Source organism: Episyrphus balteatus, chromosome 1, assembly GCF_945859705.1.
Source record: "Episyrphus balteatus chromosome 1, idEpiBalt1.1, whole genome shotgun sequence".
NCBI lineage: Eukaryota > Metazoa > Arthropoda > Insecta > Diptera > Syrphidae > Episyrphus > Episyrphus balteatus.
In genome coordinates, this window is record NC_079134.1 from 88,635,400 (window position 1) to 88,656,425 (window position 21,026).

The 21,026-nt window shown below is 35.6% G+C and overlaps 1 protein-coding gene across 1 annotated transcript in view; it reads left to right on the forward strand.

The window, feature by feature from the left end:
- The first annotated feature begins 311 nt into the window (after nt 1-311).
- LOC129918192 (RNA-binding protein 39) overlaps nt 312-21,026 on the forward strand; it is a 163,346-nt gene continuing 142,631 nt past the window's right edge. The window contains exon 1 of the mRNA XM_056002273.1: nt 312-579. Coding sequence (XP_055858248.1) covers nt 526-579 — 54 coding nt within the window. The 5' untranslated portion in view covers nt 312-525. The remainder of the gene's footprint in view (nt 580-21,026) is intronic.

Genomic DNA, 21,026 nt, shown 5'->3' on the forward strand with positions numbered 1-21,026 from the left:
CGTCATTAACCAACGTGGTGGCTTTCACATATATTCACAAACAGCACTGTACACCATAAACAAAAAATACCAAGACTGGAAACTAGGCGGTCAACTGACGTTTGCCAACAAGCTGCGAGGTGTGTCGAATGTCGTGAACCTATCGTTGTGTTCTTGTCCGATGTGTGGTGAATGTCGTGAATCTATAAATGTGTGCGTGTTAACGTCATTTACCAACGTGGTGGCTTTCACATATATTCACAGACAACACTGTACACAAAAGGGTTTTGGGGGGAAAGACGTACGAAAGTTTCCAGTCTTGGTATTTTTTGTTTATGGCCCACTCATACAGATTTTGCATTACTCTACTTGGTTCAATTCGCGCATTATTTTTGTTGTTTAATTTGTATCTAAAGAATTTCGAAATTTGGATTGTGTGTTAGCAATACTTTTCTGCTTCTATACAATAGATTTGTGCAGAAATCGAAAAACAAAAATATATTTTTGAATAAAACTCAATAAAAGTTGGATATAATCTTCAGTAAAATGGCTGATGATTTTGATATAGAAGCCATGCTGGAGGAGCCATATCAAAAAGGCGTAAGTGGAATGGAATTTTGTTTTATTGGTTATATATTTATACTGTCTACTCTTTAATATAAAAAAGAATTATGACTTAGTAAATGCGCTTAATCTGCTAAACAAGATGGGTGAACCTTCTGGTATTAAATAAGTTATTCATAAATAAATAAATTGGTTTATAAAACAAAAATCAGATGAAGAAAATGAATAAAATACCAATTCAATCCATTCTTTTTTACGTTCTAGATATTTTTTTTTTTAAAGTAAAGGAGAATGGGCATTTTGGACGTTGAGCGGCCATTAATGAAATTGGTATCAAATCAAAGAGCTATAGCTTAGGAAAAACTTTTACATTGGAGGTTTCGCTGTATTGCTTTAAGAATGCAAGATATTGCAGTATTAGCATTATTAATGCATCGTTTAATGTGTGAAGGAAAAATTCAACTATGTTTTTATTTTAAATATATAATATGAAGCTCAGTCATTTTCCCTGACTCTGAAGACATTGATCTTGTAAATCCGACTAATAGAACGCATAATACAAGATTTTCAAGGCAACCACTTTTGTTTTTGTTCGACAGTTTTTCAAACTATTCAAACTAACAAAAAATTGAACAACAAAACTCAAAATAGGTTTGAAATTGTTGTTTAAAAAAGCTAATAGATTGGGTTCTAGTGGTTGGATATTCAAGATCAAGGTCTTCAGAGTCAGGGAAAATGACTGAGTATCATAATATGCACTTAAAATACATATTAAAGTTACAACATAGCGACAATCTGCATAAAGTGTTAAATGCAAAAACGCATTTTATCCGTTTCTGAAGTACGTCACAAGGAAAAAACTTCTGCAAAACATATGTAAGGCTTCATAACATCATAAAATAACAAATTCATTAATGTCCGCGTAACGTCCAACTCTCATACAAATTTGCCCATTCTCCTTTATGTAAATTGAATTCTCAATTGTTTTCTTCACATGGACAATATAAGCAACTAATCTTTGGGGCTATTCCATGATGAACAAAATACAAATTTTAATTTGGATAAGTAATAGGTTAAGTGCTTGTTGCACGAAGGCTGACTAAGTTTCAAGTAAGCTACTTCGAACTTGTTTTCTGATATACAATATTTAGAGGAGTATCTCAAGCTCAAAAATGATCTTCTTTTTCAAAAGTCGGTAATTAAAAATACTTTAAAGTCTATAGATTAAAAATTGCCGGTGTTGCCGTTTTGATTTTTCAAATTTAATTGAAGATTTTTTTGAACAAAAAAAATTTTTTTTCAAAAATTTTTCTTAAATTTCATAAATTAATTGATTGTCTAGGAAATTCAAGGAAACAAATATATGGGAAAGACGGACAATCTTCAATCGTTCAAGCGATAGATGTAATTTTCTTATTAATTGACTTCAAGCACAAAAAAAAACAATATTTGAACACAACGGCAACACCTACAATATTAAAATATGTATACATTTTTAAAAAGCTAGAAGCTTAGTCACATTTGTTAAATTAAAATTGAGTTAATTGAATGAAGGGCTTTTGAAAGAATGGTAATTGAATTCAGATTTTGAAAAAAAAAATTATTTATAAAATTTTAACATGTCGTTTTTAAAACTTTTTCGTAATATAAAATGCATTTATTTTCAATTGTTTTTGGCCACATTTATTATGATTTGAAATTATAAAAGGAAATGTCAATATGTATTACGGTTTATAAAAAAGAGTACAGTCGGCTCCCTTTAAGTCGAACTTTCCCGGGACTCGAAAATCGGTTCGAGTTAGAGAGAAATTCGAGTTAGAGGGATTTATTTAATACTTTTTCTACAAACATTCAACATTTAAATATAAAGTTATGTTTTATTCATTCAATAGCCCTTTTTGTTGAAAATTAAATAGCAAAAGTTTAAAGTTCTTATTTGCCAAGGTCTTTTTGAGAAAATCAATTATTTCAATGCAAAAATTCAGTTTTTATCAAAAAAAACCCATTGAAATTGAAGTAATTTTTAATTTTTTTTTTCAGAAGTGTGATATATATTACCATTTCTGCTTCGGAATGCCCAAACATTTTTTTTAAATAAATTCATATTTTATTAAAAAAAGTTTGGAAAAAAGTCATTTTAAATTTTTTTAATAACATTTTTTTTTTTAATTCTGAGTTTGAGGATCATTTTTTCAAAATCTCTTAATTAAATTTAGTGGATTTAAATTTAAGAGATAAGAATGAGCTTCTGGCTTTTTAAAAATGTATTTTAAAATATTGTAGGTTTAGTTTATTTATTTATTTAGCAGAACTCTGCTATTAAAATTCCAAATTTATAATAATATTAAACTTAAATTCTATGTACATATATACAATTTTTACATTCTTAAGTATAGTTACATTTGATGAATTCAGTTACATATCTTTTAAAATTTTTGAAGTTTGTTTCATTTTTAGCTTCATGAGGAAGTGAATTGAATAAACGACAACCTTTATACAAAATGCTATTTTGTGTAATATTATCTACATAATGAGGAAGTCTAAAATCTTCTCTATTTCTTAGCTCATAAGGCTGCGATTGGCCAACATATCTCAAATATTTACTTAAATAATTAGGCAGTAAATTGTTTTTAATTTTAAACACAAAACATAATACATTAACAAAAATTCTTTGCTTTACATTCATCCATTGAAGCATCTCAAGCATTGTTCTTATAGAGGTAAAACGGCTACATTTAAGAATGATTCGCATAGATTTGTTTTGTAACCGTTGTAATTTCAACAATTCTGAATTAGAACAAAGATACAAAATTGACGAACAATACTCGAAGTGAGGTTTTATCATTACATTATAAATATTGATTGCACACATTACAGATAGTTTGTTTCTTATTCTGTTAAAAAATCCATTTTTTTAAATATTTTTTTGACTAAATAATCAATATGCATATTAAACTTTAATTTGCTATCTATAAATATACCTAAATATTTAATTATTTGCACTTGTTCTATTTTTTCGTTGTCAATCTCCAGGTTCAAGACGATGTTATATTTTAAGGCCATACACTTCGATTTCGCCACATTGAGTTTTAATTTGTTAGCTTTCAACCATTCGCTGATTCTTTTGAGGTCTTCTTGTAAATGTTTGGTGCAATCTTCGGCGTTTTTTCCCGATATGAAAATAAGTGCATCATCGGCAAAAAGCACAATTTGAGAATGGATAATAACTTCTTTGATGTCGTTGATGTATATGATGAATAGCAGTGCGCCTAAAATCGATCCCTGGGGAACTCCGTAAACTGTTTCGACGCTGTTTGACAAAACTCCATTCACTGATGTTTTTTGTGTTCTGTTGGATAGGTAGGAGTTAAACCATTTCTGCTCTTCTTCTCTAACACCGTAGCCCCTTAGTTTATCTAATAGTATTTTCCGGTCTATTGTCTCAAAAGCTCTTTTTAGGTCGAGAAAAACAGCACACACAAACTTTTTTTCAGCTATCTCCTCTTTCCAACTTACAAGTACATTATTTAGTGCGGATTCGCATGAATGTTTTTTTCGAAAACCAGATTGGTTCTCCAGTAGCAAGTTGTTTTCTTCGAAATAATCTTCAAGTTGTGAATGAACTATTTTTTCTATGACCTTTTCGTATACTGGGAGAGCGTTGATTGGTCGGAAGTTTTCGCTTTTGTCAGTTCCTTTTATTTTTTCGATAGGAGTAACTATAGATTCTTTCCACGTTTCAGGAAAGAGTCCTGATAGCATTGAAAAATTAATAATTTTAACAAGCATTGGACCAGTAATGTTGAATGCATCCATGATTATGTTCGTGCTCAAGAAATTAAAGTCTTTTTTGTTGTTCATCGACTTTAACACATCTTTTAACTCGCTTGTCGATATACATCTAAATTTAAATATGGTGTTTGTAAAATTAGATCTTCGACTGAATTGGACGAATGGAATTGACTCGTTGATTTCTGTCACACTTTTAACAAAATATTCATTAAACTTTTCAGCTATTTCTTCATTTTTCGTAACGCTTATGTTGTCAAAGTATACATTCTTAATACATTGCTTTTTCTCATTTAAAACGTGCGATTTTATGACTCCACATGGTTTTTTGATCAACTGCATTAGCAATTTTTTGTTTGATATTATAATTTTTAGCTTTAACGATTTCACTTTTATACCTGTTTCTGCACCCACAATATCTTTTCCAAGTATCGTTGTTGCTGTCTTGTAAAAATTCTTGGTATCTTAAATTTTTTTCGCGTTTTAACTGCATAAGAGTATTATTGAACCATTCATTTGAAGTTTTCGATGCATCTTTAAAAACCATCATACTGTTCATTACTTCATGTATTTCATTGCTGAAGATATGTCCGCCTTCTCGTGGATGGCAATTATTGAATAACATTTCACTTTTCCCCAACTGATTTATAAATGATGTTTTATTGTAGTGAAGAATTTTGATTTTAATCTCGTTACGTGTGTTTTCTATTTTGTTTTTCAATTCGTATTCTATCTTAAGGGTTTCATGGTCAGAGATTTTAAGTTCTCTGTCGGTTTTGGCTGTGGCCGTCAATAAGTCAGTAATGACGTAGTCGATTAAAGTACGTGATATCCTCGTTATTCTGGTTGGTTCTTGCACAATTTGCCGGCTTATATTTTCAATTTCAACGGTGCTGCCGTTGTTTTCAAAATATTTTTTTTGTGTTTGAAGTCAGATTGTGAGAAAATTGCATTTATCGCTCAAACGATGGAAGATTGTCCCTTACTCCCTTATATTTTTTTCCTTAAATTACCTAGAGAATCTTTTGCTATCATTTGTTTTATAAAATTTAAGCAAAAAATGGTATTAGACCGGGCGGCGGCTGCAGAAACGCTCAACTCATCGAGCTAAAGAAAAATTCACTTTTGTAGTAAAAGATGACTCTGAGTAACTTCGAAAACCAGAGGTCTTCCCGTCCGCATCCTGGCAGGATTGGCGTAGCAGGGTGAAATCGGGTGCATTTTTTAGGCACCCTTCAACTCATCGAGCTAAAGAAAAAAATTGCCATGGTGGTCTTAGACTCAATTAGTGTAGCAAAAAACCACAGGTCTTCCTTTCGGTAACCTGGCAGGAGTGGCGGTAGGGCGCATCAAAGTGGTCGATTTTTAGGGCCCTCCTAACTCATCGAGCTAAAAGATGAAATTGGTGTCAAATGAAAGGTAACAATGTCTTCTTTAATAATTCAGAGGTCTTCCTGGCCAAATCTTGGCAGTTTTTGCACGCGAACAGCTTTAAGGTTGGAAACGATGAAAATGAGTTTTTTGTTAAAGTCTTGTTTTTTGGTATGTAGACCGGTGATTTAAGAAATTGTTTTGTTAACAAATCAAAAATAACAACATGAATTTACTAAATCCATAAAAAAAATTAGGAATAGATTAAAAATTTCTAAAAATAGACCATTAGAATGTCAAAAAATACCTATATTTCTAAGCAATTGATCAAAAAGTATGCTCTGCATTTTTATAGTTATCGAACTTAAGTTAAAAAAAGATGCCAAATCGAACGTTAGAATGTCTACTTTTATATTTCAGAGGTCTTCCAAGTCAAAGCTTGGAAATTTGGTCACTTAGACCATTTTAAGACCCGATACTACTAACCTGATTTGATTTTTTTTTTCTGTGTTGACCGACTGTGGACCCTGGACTTGTCGAGCTAAGGGATGAAATTGGTAAAAAACGAAAGGATGGAGCTTCTTATATAATTCAGAGGTCTGCCAAACCAAAAATTGGTAGTTTGGCCACGCAGTCTATATTAAGGTATACTCGATTTTCTTTCTTTTTTTGTGTTGCCCTTTTGTGCACGCGTCGAACCATCGAGATAGTTAAAAGACGAAATTGGTACCAAACGAAAGGTAAGAATGTCCTCTTTTCTAATTCAGAGGTCTTCCAAGCCAAAACTTGGCAGTTTGGTCATACTTGCAATTATAAGGTGTCAACATTTTTCTTTTTGTTTTTTTTTTCTATTATGACGCGGTTGGGCGCGCGTCGAACCATTGAGTTAGTTAAAAGACGAAATTGGTGCCAAACGAAAGATAAGTACGTCCTCTTTCGTGATTCAGAGGTCTTCCAAGCCAAAACTTGGCAGTTTGGTCATACTTGCAATTATAAGGTGTCAACATTTTTCTTTTTGTTTTTTTTTTCTATTATGACGCGGTTGGGCGCGCGTCGAACCATTGAGTTAGTTAAAAGACGAAATTGGTGCCAAACGAAAGATAAGTACGTCCTCTTTCGTGATTCAGAGGTCTTCCAAGCCAAAACTTGGCAGTTTGGTCATACTTGCAATTATAAGGTGTCAACATTTTTCTTTTTGTTTTTTTTTTCTATTATGACGCGTTTGGGCGCGCGTCGAACCATTGAGTTAGTTAAAAGACGAAATTGGTGCCAAACGAAAGATAAGTACGTCCTCTTTCGTGATTCAGAGGTCTTCCAAGCCAAAACTTGGCAGTTTGGTCATACTTGCAATTATAAGGTGTCAACATTTTTCTTTTTGTTTTTTTTTTCTATTATGACGCGGTTGGGCGCGCGTCGAACCATTGAGTTAGTTAAAAGACGAAATTGGTGCCAAACGAAAGATAAGTACGTCCTCTTTCGTGATTCAGAGGTCTTCCAAGCCAAAACTTGGCAGTTTGGTCATACTTGCAATTATAAGGTGTCAACATTTTTCTTTTTGTTTTTTTTTTCTATTATGACGCGTTTGGGCGCGCGTCGAACCATTGAGTTAGTTAAAAGACGAAATTGGTGCCAAACGAAAGATAAGTACGTCCTCTTTCGTGATTCAGAGGTCTTCCAAGCCAAAACTTAGCAGTTTGGTCATACTTGCAATTATAAGGTGTCAACATTTTTCTTTTTGTTTTTTTTTTTTTCTATTATGACGCGGTTGGGCGCGCGTCGAACTATTGAGTTAGTTAAAAGACGAAAATGGTGCCAAACGAAAGATAAGAACGTCCTCTTTCGTGATTCAGAGGTCTTCCAAGCCAAAACTTGGCAGTTTGGTCATACTTGCAATTATAAGGTGTCAACATTTTTCTTTTTGTTTTTTTTTTCTATTATGACGCGGTTGGGCGCGCGTCGAACCATTGAGTTATTTAAAAGACGAAATTGGTGCCAAACGAAAGATAAGTACGTCCTCTTTCGTGATTCAGAGGTCTTCCAAGCCAAAACTTGGCAGTTTGGTCATACTTGCATTTATAAGGTGTCAACATTTTTCTTTTTGTTTTTTTTTTCTATTATGACGCGGTTGGGCGCGCGTCGAACCATTGAGTTAGTTAAAAGACGAAATTGGTGCCAAACGAAAGATAAGTACGTCCTCTTTCGTGATTCAGAGGTCTTCCAAGCCAAAACTTGGCAGTTTGGTCATACTTGCAATTATAAGGTGTCAACATTTTTCTTTTTGTTTTTTTTTCTATTATGACGCGGTTGGGCGCGCGTCGAACCATTAAATTAGTTAAAAGACGAAATTGGTGCCAAACGAAAGATAAGAACGTCCTCTTTCGTGATTCAGAGGTCTTCCAAGCCAAAACTTGGCAGTTTGGTCATACTTGCAATTATAAGGTTGCAACATTTTTTTTCTCTTTTTTTTTCTATGTTGACGCGGTTGGGCGCGCTTCGAACCATTGAGTTAGTTAAAAGACGAAATTGGTGCCAAACGAAAGATAAGAACGTCCTCTTTCGTGATTCAGAGGTCTTCCAAGCCAAAACTTGGCAGTTTGGTCATACTTGCAATTATAAGGTTGCAACATTTTTTTTTTTCTTTTTTATGTTGACGCGGTTGGGAACGCGTCGAACCATCGAGATAGTTTAAAGACCAAAGTGGTTCCAAACAAAGGGTTGGAATGTTTTCTTACATAGAAAAGAGGTCTTCCAAGCCAAATTTTGGCAGTTTCTTTACGCAGAATATTTTAAGTTGACAACCTATTATTATCGCGATTTGGCTTGATTTTTCTGTGTTGACCGACAGGTGGACCCCATTTTATTTTCTCTTTTTACTGCCTGTGTTGAACGCTTTGGTTCGAGGGCATTAACACGAGTTAAACCAGCCATCCTAATAGAAGAAGAAGAAAATAATTGTGAGGATAGTTTATCTGATTCTTCAGAAGAATCTGATAAATTTTTGAAAATCCCTTTACAGTTTTTTAATCTATAAGAAAATATTTGTTTCCTTTAGCTCAATGGTTTCAGGGGCCCTACACCACAAGCGTTCAACACAGTCAGTAAAAGAGAAAATAAAATGGGGTCCACCTGTCGGTCAACACAGAAAAATCAAGCCAAATCGCGATAATAATAGGTTGTCAACTTAAAATATTCTGCGTAAAGAAACTGCCAAAATTTGGCTTGGAAGACCTCTTTTCTATGTAAGAAAACATTCCAACCCTTTGTTTGGAACCACTTTGGTCTTTAAACTATCTCGATGGTTCGACGCGTTCCCAACCGCGTCAACATAAAAAAGAAAAAAAAAAATGTTGCAACCTTATAATTGCAAGTATGACCAAACTGCCAAGTTTTGGCTTGAAAGACCTCTGAATCCCGAAAGAGGACGTTCTTATCTTTCGTTTGGCACCAATTTCGTCTTTTAAATAACTCAATGGTTCGACGCGCGCCCAACCGCGTCAACATAGAAAAAAAAAGAGAAAAAAGAATGTTGCAACCTTATAATTGCAAGTATGACCAAACTGCCAAGTTTTGGCTTGGAAGACCTCTGAATCACGAAAGAGGACGTTCTTATCTTTCGTCTTTTAACTAACTCAGTGGTTCGACGCGCGCCCAACCGCGTCAACATAGAAAAAAAAAAAGAGAAAAAAAAATGTTGCAACCTTATAATTGCAAGTATGACCAAACTGCCAAGTTTTGGCTTGGAAGACCTCTGAATCACGAAAGAGGACGTTCTTATCTTTCGTTTGGCACCATTTTTGTCTTTTAACTAACTCAATAGTTCGACGCGCTCCCAACCGCCTCATAATAGAAAAAAAAACAAAAAGAAAAATGTTGACACCTTATAATTGCAAGTATGACCAAACTGCCAAGTTTTGGCTTGGAAGACCTCTGAATCACGAAAGAGGACGTACTTATCTTTCGTTTGGCACCAATTTCGTCTTTTAACTAACTCAATGGTTCGACGCGCGCCCAACCGCGTCATAATAGAAAAAAAAACAAAAAGAAAAATGTTGACACCTTATAATTGCAAGTATGACCAAACTGCCAAGTTTTGGCTTGGAAGACCTCTGAATCACGAAAGAGGACGTACTTATCTTTCGTTTGGCACCAATTTCGTCTTTTAAATAACTCAATGGTTCGACGCGCGCCCAACCGCGTCATAATAGAAAAAAAAACAAAAAGAAAAATGTTGACACCTTATAATTGCAAGTATGACCAAACTGCCAAGTTTTGGCTTGGAAGACCTCTGAATCACGAAAGAGGACGTTCTTATCTTTCGTTTGGCACCATTTTCGTCTTTTAACTAACTCAATAGTTCGACGCGCGCCCAACCGCGTCATAATAGAAAAAAAAACAAAAAGAAAAATGTTGACACCTTATAATTGCAAGTATGACCAAACTGCCAAGTTTTGGCTTGGAAGACCTCTGAATTAGAAAAGAGGACATTCTTACCTTTCGTTTGGTACCAATTTCGTCTTTTAACTATCTCGATGGTTCGACGCGTGCACAAAAGGGCAACACAAAAAAAGAAAGAAAATCGAGTATACCTTAATATAGACTGCGTGGCCAAACTACCAATTTTTGGTTTGGCAGACCTCTGAATTATATAAGAAGAAGCTCCATCCTTTCGTTTTTTACCAATTTCATCCCTTAGCTCGACAAGTCCAGGGTCCACAGTCGGTCAACACAGAAAAAAAAAATCAAATCAGGTTAGTAGTATCGGGTCTTAAAATGGTCTAAGTGACCAAATTTCCAAGCTTTGACTTGGAAGACCTCTGAAATATAAAAGTAGACATTCTAACGTTCGATTTGGCATCTTTTTTTAACTTAAGTTCGATAACTATAAAAATGCAGAGCATACTTTTTGATCAATTGCTTAGAAATATAGGTATTTTTTGACATTCTAATGGTCTATTTTTAGAAATTTTTAATCTATTCCTAATTTTTTTTATGGATTTAGTAAATTCATGTTGTTATTTTTGATTTGTTAACAAAACAATTTCTTAAATCACCGGTCTACATACCAAAAAACAAGACTTTAACAAAAAACTCATTTTCATCGTTTCCAACCTTAAAGCTGTTCGCGTGCAAAAACTGCCAAGATTTGGCCAGGAAGACCTCTGAATTATTAAAGAAGACATTGTTACCTTTCATTTGACACCAATTTCATCTTTTAGCTCGATGAGTTAGGAGGGCCCTAAAAATCGACCACTTTGATGCGCCCTACCGCCACTCCTGCCAGGTTACCGAAAGGAAGACCTGTGGTTTTTTGATACACTAATTGAGTCTAAGACCACCATGGCAATTTTTTTCTTTAGCTCGATGAGTTGAAGGGTGCCTAAAAAATGCACCAGATTTCACCCTGCTACGCCAATCCTGCCAGGATGCGGACGGGAAGACCTCTGGTTTTCGAAGTTACTCAGAGTCATCTTTTACTACAAAAGTGAATTTTTCTTTAGCTCGATGAGTTGAGCGTTTCTGCAGCCGCCCGCTCTATATTGTTAAAAAAAAATATTTTTTTAAAAAACAATACGGCAACATCGGCAAGTTTTAATCTTCTTCTTCTCCATTATCGACGATAGTCATGATCTCGGATGGGGTCACAACTCTCCCACTCTACTGCTTCACACTACGGCTCCGCATGTGGGGTTCGCCGGGTTGACCTCAGGAAACGTCGGCAGGCTTCTCGATTTTGAATTGTTCCATGTCTAAGGCCAACTGAATGCAGTTGTCGTTGCATTTGTCTTCTCCATGAGTTCTTAGGCCTGCCTCTTCTTCGCGATTGCGTTGGAACGTCGTATGCGATCGCCTTTTGAACTGGGTTCTCAGGATTTCTTCTTTGTACATGACAGTACCAGCTTAAACGGTCATGCTGTATTTTATCCAAGACGGTATTTTTGACGTGAAGACTTCCTCGGATTTTCTTGCTTCTTATTCGATCAATCTTTGTTACTCCTGCTGTCATACGAAGCATCTTCATCTCTGCTGCTGTCAGTTTACTCTCATACGTTTTGTACATTGTCCAACATTGTGAACCGTATGTAAGTGCTGGGCGAACAACTGCAGTATAGAGCTTTCCTTTTAGTTTAGGGGGCATTTTTCGATCACAGAAGATGGCAGAGTTTTCGCGCCACTTCATCCACCCTACACTTATTCGGTGGTTGATGTCGTCATCACAAGAAGCTTGGTTGTTGATCATAGATCCAAGGTATTTGAACTTTTCGCACTTGGGAAGTGTTGTGCCATTCAGGTAAATGTCCGGAATAGGGCCGTCTGGGTCAGAAAATGGACAGCAGAGATATTCTGTCTTTTTCGCGCTTATCCGGTACCCACTTCCCTCCAGAACATCCACCCATACATCAAGTGCTCGTTGCAGGGATGTTGGATCTTCACTTATGATGGCGCCATCATCAGCAAAGAATAACTGACTCACTTTCGGATCCGTCACTTTTTCTTCAAGCAGAAAGTCAAGGACGGTGATAAAGAGCAAAGGACTCAGGACGCTTCCCTGGTGCATACCGACTTTAATTGGGAACTCTTCGGTGACTCCTGCGGGGCATTTTACCTTCGTTTTTACTTCCTCGTACATGTCCTTGATCATCCGCACGTAGACTTCCGGAACCCCTCGCTGTCTCAGGGACACCCATATCAGATCTCGTGGTTGTCTATCGAATGCCTTTTCGAAATCAACCAGCACAATATGCAAATCCCTTGAGGAATCACGGTGTTTTTCCATTCGGATTCTTAAACTCTATATGGCATCTGTGGTTGATTTACCCGAGACAAACCCGCACTGGTCATCAGACAGCCGTATTATTTTTCGCAGTCGGCCGTCCAAAATCCGCTCAACGATCTTCATGGTGTGTGACATCAGCTTAATCGATCGGTAGTTATCACAGTTTCGTGTGTCCCCCTTTCCTTTGTAGATTGGGAGAAGGAAACTTTCTCTCCACTGATTTGGCATTTGGTCACCGCTAATGAGTTTGGAGATGAGAATCGTGAGCCATTTACACCCAATGTCTCCCATCTTCTTCCAGAACTCAGAGGGTATTTCGTCTGGACCAATCGCCTTTCCTTTCTTGGAGTTTTTCACCGCCACACTAACTTCTTCGACTGTAAGGTCGGGTACTTCTTCTAAATTAGGTTCGGCTGTTGGAAAGTAAATCCTGGGAAATTGCTCATTTAGGAGTTCGTCACAATACTGTCGCCACCTGTGGAGAATTTTGTCGTCATTCACAAGTAGTAGGCCTTGAGCATCGTTAATGAACTTTGGTGATCGTATTTCCTGAGCATTCCTTCTCCTTTGAGCGGCAATTTTGAAGATAGCTGCACCCTTGTTCATCTTGGCATGTCGCAGTTCCTGGAGAGCCTGGTTTGCATCAGCAGCTGGATCAGATATTTCCCCAAGCTCGCGATACATGCTTTCCGTACTCTCTGCCTTATGCTGGGCGCATTTCTTCTTTGCTTCCTTCTTGTACCGCTTGTAGTCCACTTCGAGTCGTGCTTTTTCATCTCTATTATGAGAGGGGCATTTGGACCAAGCTTGGAAAGCGGTCTTTTTCCTTGATATCACTGCTTTGACTTCATCGCTCCACCACCATGTTTCTTTTTCCCGTTGGTAGTTTCCTTTAGATGTTCCTAGCAGTGACCTCGCCTTCACCAAGCAAGTTCTTTGCAGAGAGTCCCACATATTTTGTACTCTGCACTCTTCGTTTTGTAATCTGCTGATGGTCTCGCACAGATAATTTTCTCATAACAGAGATGAATGCATTGCCTGTTTCCTTCTCCAGGTTGTACCACTTGATACCTCCGGTAGCCTCTCTTTGTTTGTTTGCCGCCTTCGTCTCCATAAAAAATTCTGTCAGTAGGAGACGGTGTTGCTGGGCGATCGCTTCTCCTAATATCACTTTGCAGTCTTTCACTAGCGGCTTCATGAAACTAGATACCAGATGGTAGTCGATCTGTGTTTCATTTCCACCGCTGCTATAAGTGATAAGGTGTCGGCTTTGTTTAATGAACATGGTATTCAACACTATAAGACCATGTGACCTGCACATGCTTAGAATTTCTTCGCCAGGAGGGTTTCTAGCTCCGAATCCAAGGCCACCATGGCAGTCCTCATAGTCTTCGTTGCCGTTCCCTACATGTCCATTTAAATCTCCACCCACAAACAAAAGCTCTTCCTTTGGGATGTCTTTAATGAGGTTGTGGAAGTCTAGCCAGAATGCATCTTTTTCCACCTGCTCACATCCAATTTGGGGAGCATATGCACTGACTATATTCCACACCTTTCCTTCCATCACCAGTTTTAGAGACATCAATCGGTCACTGGACTTCGAAATAGCCAAAACGTTTCCAAGAAGCTTTTCCGCAAGGATGACACCGATTCCGTTTCTACCTTGCTCTGTTCCGTAGTAGAACATCTTGTATTGTTTTGTCTTGACGTCTAAGAAACGGGCTCTGTTTCCAGTGTTTCGCCACTTGGTTTCTTGGACGCACAAGATGTCCACTCGCCTCCTCTTCATCATCTCTTCTAATTCACAGCTTCGGCCGTTCATACTACCCACGTTCCAACTCGCGACTCTCAATTTTCTTCTAACCTCGTGCATTACTTTGCTAGCCCCCGGAATCCGTATAGCTCTGACCCGATTATTTCTAATCGGTCCAGGATCAGTACCGTGTGTAGCAGCGGTACTGCCTGGCGGGGTAGTGCTGTTCGTGTTAGCAAGTACTTCCATAATGCTCGAAATTTTTCGGAAAATTTCGCGAAACGTTTTTCGCAAATTGTCGACACTGGCATGCTCCTGTTTTTGTAATGTGATCGTCTTTTACTACGCCGGTGATCTCCAGTCGCCTAACCCAAGGAATTGCATGCACGCTTAATGGAAAGCTCTTAGATGTTGGTGTGTGTCGCTAGGCTCACCTTGATGTTATTTTGCCTAGATGTGATTTGCTCCTTATAGACCTGTGCTCTGAATATGTCGGAGTAGCTCATATAAGGGGTTCACCAAGTAGTTCGGCCTAACTGGAACTGGTGACGCTACCGTTGATTCTGTAAATGAATTCTTCCGCTACCGTCAATTGTTGGGAGTGCCTTGGTGGGAACACTCCTTCGTTGGGGGTGGTAATTAGTAGCAACAGCCTACTCCGCTTCGACCTGTCGACCATGGGAGGCCCTTCTGCGAAAACAAGTTTCGCGATCGCATAGCTCTTAGCTTCATAGTAGTAGTCACCGTAAGCCCATCCGCCACGACAAGGCTTACCCCCATGGATGGGATCGGCAAGTTTTAATCTATAGACTTAAAAGTATTTTTAATTACCTACGTTTGAAAAAAAAATCGTCAAAATCAGAGCCGGGTTCCCTGATAATTGTGAGACGACGAGATGTCATTTTAAGCCATTTGGTAATGTTCCGATTTTCTTGGGTAATTGTTTATTTTTGACAGGAAATAGAAGAAAGTGTGAAAAGAAGGAAATTATTTGCCAAAATCGAAAACTGGATATCAAATTTACATTCGCAACATTTCTTACGTTTTACAACATACAGTGCTCCACAAAAGTCTGTGTACAGTAGTAAAGTATTGAAATAAAAGAGTTTTTTCACTAACATTGGTAGATGTTTTATTCTGAATGGTATATTTATGAGCATCTTATTTTCAATAAAATTTACAAAAAGAATATTGTTTATTTATAAATAAGAAAATATGAACAAAAAAAGCCACGAAATTCGATTTGATTCTTTTCTCTTTGTTCAAAAGATTCTTGAAGAACTCTCAGCATAAGAATAGATATATGTTAGCTCCTATATTCCTCTCATGGTATAGAGTTTATTTGATTGAGAAAGGATACTACTGAGTTACTTTCAAGAAATTAATTCCGAAAAAGATACATTTTAAATCTTTTTTTTGAAAAATGCGTTTGAACTTGCTCAACGTCTCATTGAAGAAGAGAAACGGCCTTAAATTAGAAATCAGTTTAACCCATTAAGTATCACAGATCAATCGAAAATTTCAATTCCATTATCGCGGGTGCAACATTTATACTCATTTGAAGTTTATTTACAAACTAATTTAAAGATATTTTAATTAAACTATACCTTCAAAGGGTACCTACATTTATACATGTTTATATTTATATCTTATAACTTTAAACGAGCTAAAATTGTTTATATATATATATATATATATATATATATATATAAAATTGGGATCTCGGAAACGGCTCTAACGATTTCGATGAAATTTTCAGGGTTTGTTCATCTAAGCAAGTAAAAAATTTTGGAAGTATTTTTGGAAAAATCCGCCCACTGCCACGCCCACTTTTTTAACATATAAGTTTTTTCGGGAACGGCTCTAACGATTTCGATGAAATTTTCAGGGTTTGTTTATCTAAGCGAGTCAAAAGTTTTGGAAGTTTTTTTTTTGGAAAAATCCGCCCACTGCCACGCCCACTTTTTTAACATATAAGTTTTTTCGGGAACGGCTCTAACGATTTTGATGAAATTTTCAGGGTTTGTTTATCTAAGCGAGTCAAAAGTTTTGGAAGTTTTTTTTTGGAAAAATCCGCCCACTGCCACACCCACTTTTTTAACATATAAGTTTTTTCGGAAACGGCTCTAACGATTTTGATGAAATTTTCAGGGTTTGTATATCTAAGTGAGTCAAAAGTTTGGAAAGTATTTTTCGAAAAATCCGCCCACTGCCACGCCCACTTTTTTAACATGGAATTTTTTTGGTAACAACTAAGGATTTCGATGAAATTTTGAGGGTTTGGTCCCCTAGCCGAATAAAATGTTTTGGAAGTACTTTTAGAAATATCCGCCCGCAGCGTTTTTTGGGTAATTGCTTTAAAGATTTCGATGAAATTTTGAGGGTTTTTTCCTCTAGGCAAATACAACATTTTGGAAGTATTTTTTTTTACATTAGTTTTTTTTTCGCGGAGACAGATTCAACAATTTCAATAAAATTTTGAGGGATGATTCCATTTTTTATGCATTGTTCTTTTTCTTTTTGTTACAATAACTTTACAAAATTTTTTAGATCATGTATTGAAACTGACCCGTAAATTAAAATTTGAACAAAAAGGGATCTCATTGCTGTAGGCATTTTCGATAATGCAGATTCCTGTAACCCTTCTATCCATTGCTGATCGTCGTAAATAAACTGGATTATAAAGTGGGAATGTGGTGTTTTGTAACCCGCGAAAAAACTGATCATTGCTAACTCAAACCCACTCCAAAAAATTGCTGTTTACATTTGACTTTTTTTACTGAAAGTTATAACATTTAAAGATACCGAGCAAAGCTCGGTCACCCAGGTACTTTATTTTTATATTATATATTTTATACTATATAAACTTTAAATTAAATAAGTAAATCGTCACTAGGAAGGGTTCAAAGTGCGGTCGTGCTTTGTACTTAGAACATTTTTGCTTTTCGCACTCGATATGTAGCAGTGAGAAATTTTCTGTTTCATTTTATTTTAGCTGATACATTTTTTTTTATTAATATTTAGCTTGCGACCGCGACCCCCCAAGGAACTCTTGGCAACCCCCCAGGGGATCGCGACCCACACTTTGAAAAGCATTGGCTTAACCGATTAGCCCACAACTCCCCAATTACAACAGCACTGAATTCATTCCCTTAATGTAAGAAAATTGATTGAAGTATTGTAACTAGAGATGAACTAAGTCGTGATTTTCCAATCACAGGTATACCTGTGACTGATTTTTAATTCACGGTGATTTTAACCTGTGATTTTTAACCGTGATTTCAAAATATTTTTTTTTTTTTGATGAAAATCCCCAAAAAAAAAATTACGCGTAGCATTTTTAACGTTTGTATTTTCCAATGTACACATTTTTTACGATTTTTCACGTAGTAGTACTAATGAAGTACTAATGAAGCTCAAATACGAGTATATTTGAAACAATGGAGCTGATTTTACAAGGAAAACTCCTGGTTTAAGCAGATACGCGATTTAACAAAGCCATCCGTGATTATACTCGGGAAAACATTATTTTGTCTTGATTTTACGGGAGAAATCTATTATTTGACGGGAAAAGTAACTTTTGAAGGTAAAACCCTTTTTCTAACCGCGGCAACCTGCGATTTTACAGCAATTTTTCGGGTGCAAACCGTTATTTTTAAAGGTAGTGAGGCGGCTTAGCATTAAAAATTCAATCGTGCACTTTGTGATAAAAGCATGAAATTAACATCGTTGGTAGTACTCAATATATATGAGGTAAATTTTCCATATTATTCATGTTTTGTACCCTTTCAGAACCTTTCAGAATACAAAAACTTAAATAATATGGAAAAATTACCTAAAAAAAAGTCGGATTTCTTAAGAAAAAAAATTTTATCTCGGTTATTTATGAAATATTCCCAACAATGTTATACCATTTTGAAAAGAGATTAGAACACACCAACTTTTAAGGCAACTTGCCGAAACATCGTAGTGCATTTTTTTTACACTACGGCTCATTGAATTAGAGTCATGTAAAATTTTTTAGTACTAAGTTGGGTAAAAAAGTAATATTTTCTTTAAAACTGATGTAGCTGAGTTAAAATTTTTGAATGCATTTGATAGCAGGGTTATTCAAGGTTCCGTAACAAAAGAAAAAATGAGAAAAATTAAGATTTGTAGTCACGGCACATAAAAAACCGTCACAGGGTGACCATTTTTTCGACTTTTTTTTCAAATGCCCATAACTCCCAAAATATATGGCTGCGATTTTTTTTATTATTTTTCTGATAACTGTCACCACCTACCCTATCTACCGTTTTCGTTTCGACGTTAACTTTTGGGACACCCTGTATAATTTATACATCCTATGAGAATTAGAAAAAAAAAAATGAATTATATTTACCATGGAATATTGAATTTTCATGAAAAACTTAGAGAGCTTCCTTTTATTTTGTATTGAGTTTTCATACAAATTAATGTTTTGAAGGAGTGAGGTGCAAAAGTTAGAGTATGAAAAATAATTGTGCAGCTTGTGATAAAGTTATCAAATTAATAGGATTGTTAATACAATATGTATCATGTTGGGCCACCAAGAACTCGCCTTGAGGTTAAAGCCCATTAGCTCCAAGAAGCCATATTACCAATATGAAGCAGACGAAGTATTATTATTATTATAATTTATTAACATATAATTAAAATTATAGTGCTATATATATATATATATAAAGAAAACTAGCTCAAGTTGCTTAGACTTCCAGCTCTGAGGTAGTTTAAAATTCAAATACGTACTTAAATCTAAATTTAAATCTAATTTTAACTTTATATTTTGAAAAAGAAAACAAAAAATATAATTATTCAATAATAGATTTGTATAGATGGGTATAAGATATTTTATAGATATAAGATATTTTATAGAAAATATATTACTATATATCATATTTATTTTTTTGTAGATAACTAAATATTTTATGTATGTTGTCATGACTGGGGCTATGTAGAGTTTGGCGGATGGAGAGATTGGAATCAGAAGGTTGATGTTTTGTTGAAGCTGAGCAGGTATTTATAATGTGGTTGATATCAATGCGTGAATTGCAAGCTGGGCAAATAGGCGGTTGTTCTTTACGAAGAATATGTTGATGAGTAGAAATTGTGTGGCCAATACGTAGTCTTATGAAGCTTGTATTCATAGATTTTGAAGTTGTGGTAGGGAGAATTAATCGGCTTCTTTCTGGGTTTATGGAAGCATAGTGGTGGTTATAAGTAGAACATTCATATAGAGATTTTGATTTTAAGTAGGTATTGATGAAACGTAGAAGGTCTGGTCTAGTTACTGATTCAAAAACAAAAACTGGATCAGAATGGACCTTTGAGGCTTCTTGGTCAGCAAGCTCATTTCCTTTTATACCTACATGGGTGGGTACCCACCAGAGATCCAAATGAGTATGTTCGAACCTGTTCGAACAATTTAAATTTTTTAAAATGATCGTTCGTGCTCGATCGTAAATCATCTTACTCATAAACAAAAATACTCACAAACAAAACCATAAAAATTGTTTGAACTCATGAGTATACTCGATCCTAAATACCCACGAACAAAATTTCTCGTAAACAGATCGACTGTTCATAAACACTAGGCTTTACTCGAAATGATCGAAAGTGATCGAAGTGTTTGAACGTGATCGAAAAATCATGAACAGTTTGAACAATGAAAACAAGCCCTTCCAATTTCTATGTCCTATAGGTACCTGTTGCATATTTTTTTTTTATTTAGGTTTTGAGGGTTGGTTGTTTGCGGTACAACTGCAATTAAAGCAGGTTATTTTAATTTTAAAATTGTGGTTTTACAAAGGGAGTAAATAAAAAAGTAATTAGTCGTTAGGTAACAATACAAATAGTGGGGAATGCCCAGTTAATTTGTGCAGGTGCGTAGTAGAAACATATCCCTAAAAAATATGCAATAATGTGATTTGGGATGATTGTTTTTAAAACAAATTACTATTTTTTCGGGTAGGTATATTGGGGAAATTACAAATCAGCATGAAAGGGTTAAAAGGAAAGTTATGAATGAAATGTTTTAGTTCAAAAGCTGATTTCTTGCGAGAACAATATTTAAATAGTAATCTTCTGAGTTCATTTAAAAAATAAAAAACAATGGAAGAACAAAGTATTAGCTTAAATCTTAATAATAATATATTTTCTATTTGCGACAAAAGAAACTGCCGAAGTAAGGTATGGGGGACTTTTGGCGAAATAAAAAATCAAAATGGTGATACTATACCAAATTTTGTGGCATGCAGATCGTGCAAAAAAGTGATGAAAAATTTTAAAACAACGACGAACCTTTTTAGGCACAGATGTTTTAAAGAAACCTTGCCAAATATAAACAAAGAAGTGATTGTGTCGATGGCCGATAAGAAAGCAGTTTTGATGTGTCCGTGAAGCTGTGTATTGAAGATATTAGACCGTTTTCTACTGTAGAAGGCTCTGGAATGCAGGCATTTGTTAAAGAGTGTATAAAAATCGGTGCTAAATATGGAGAACATGTTAACGTGAAAGACATGCTTCCCACTGCAACAACCATAAGCAACAATGTAAAAAATATTAAAGACAAATAAGTGGAAATAGTCAAAACAGAACTCGGTTTTATTAAAAACTTTTCGGCAACAACAGATTTGTGGACCGAAATTTTGGAAAATTCAGAAAATTGAAGTGATTTAAAATATAAAGTAAAACATTATTTAGTGAATTTGTTTTATCCCGAAATTAAAATGTCATTCAAAAGTGCGACATTTTTATATCCCCCGTGCAATAAAATGC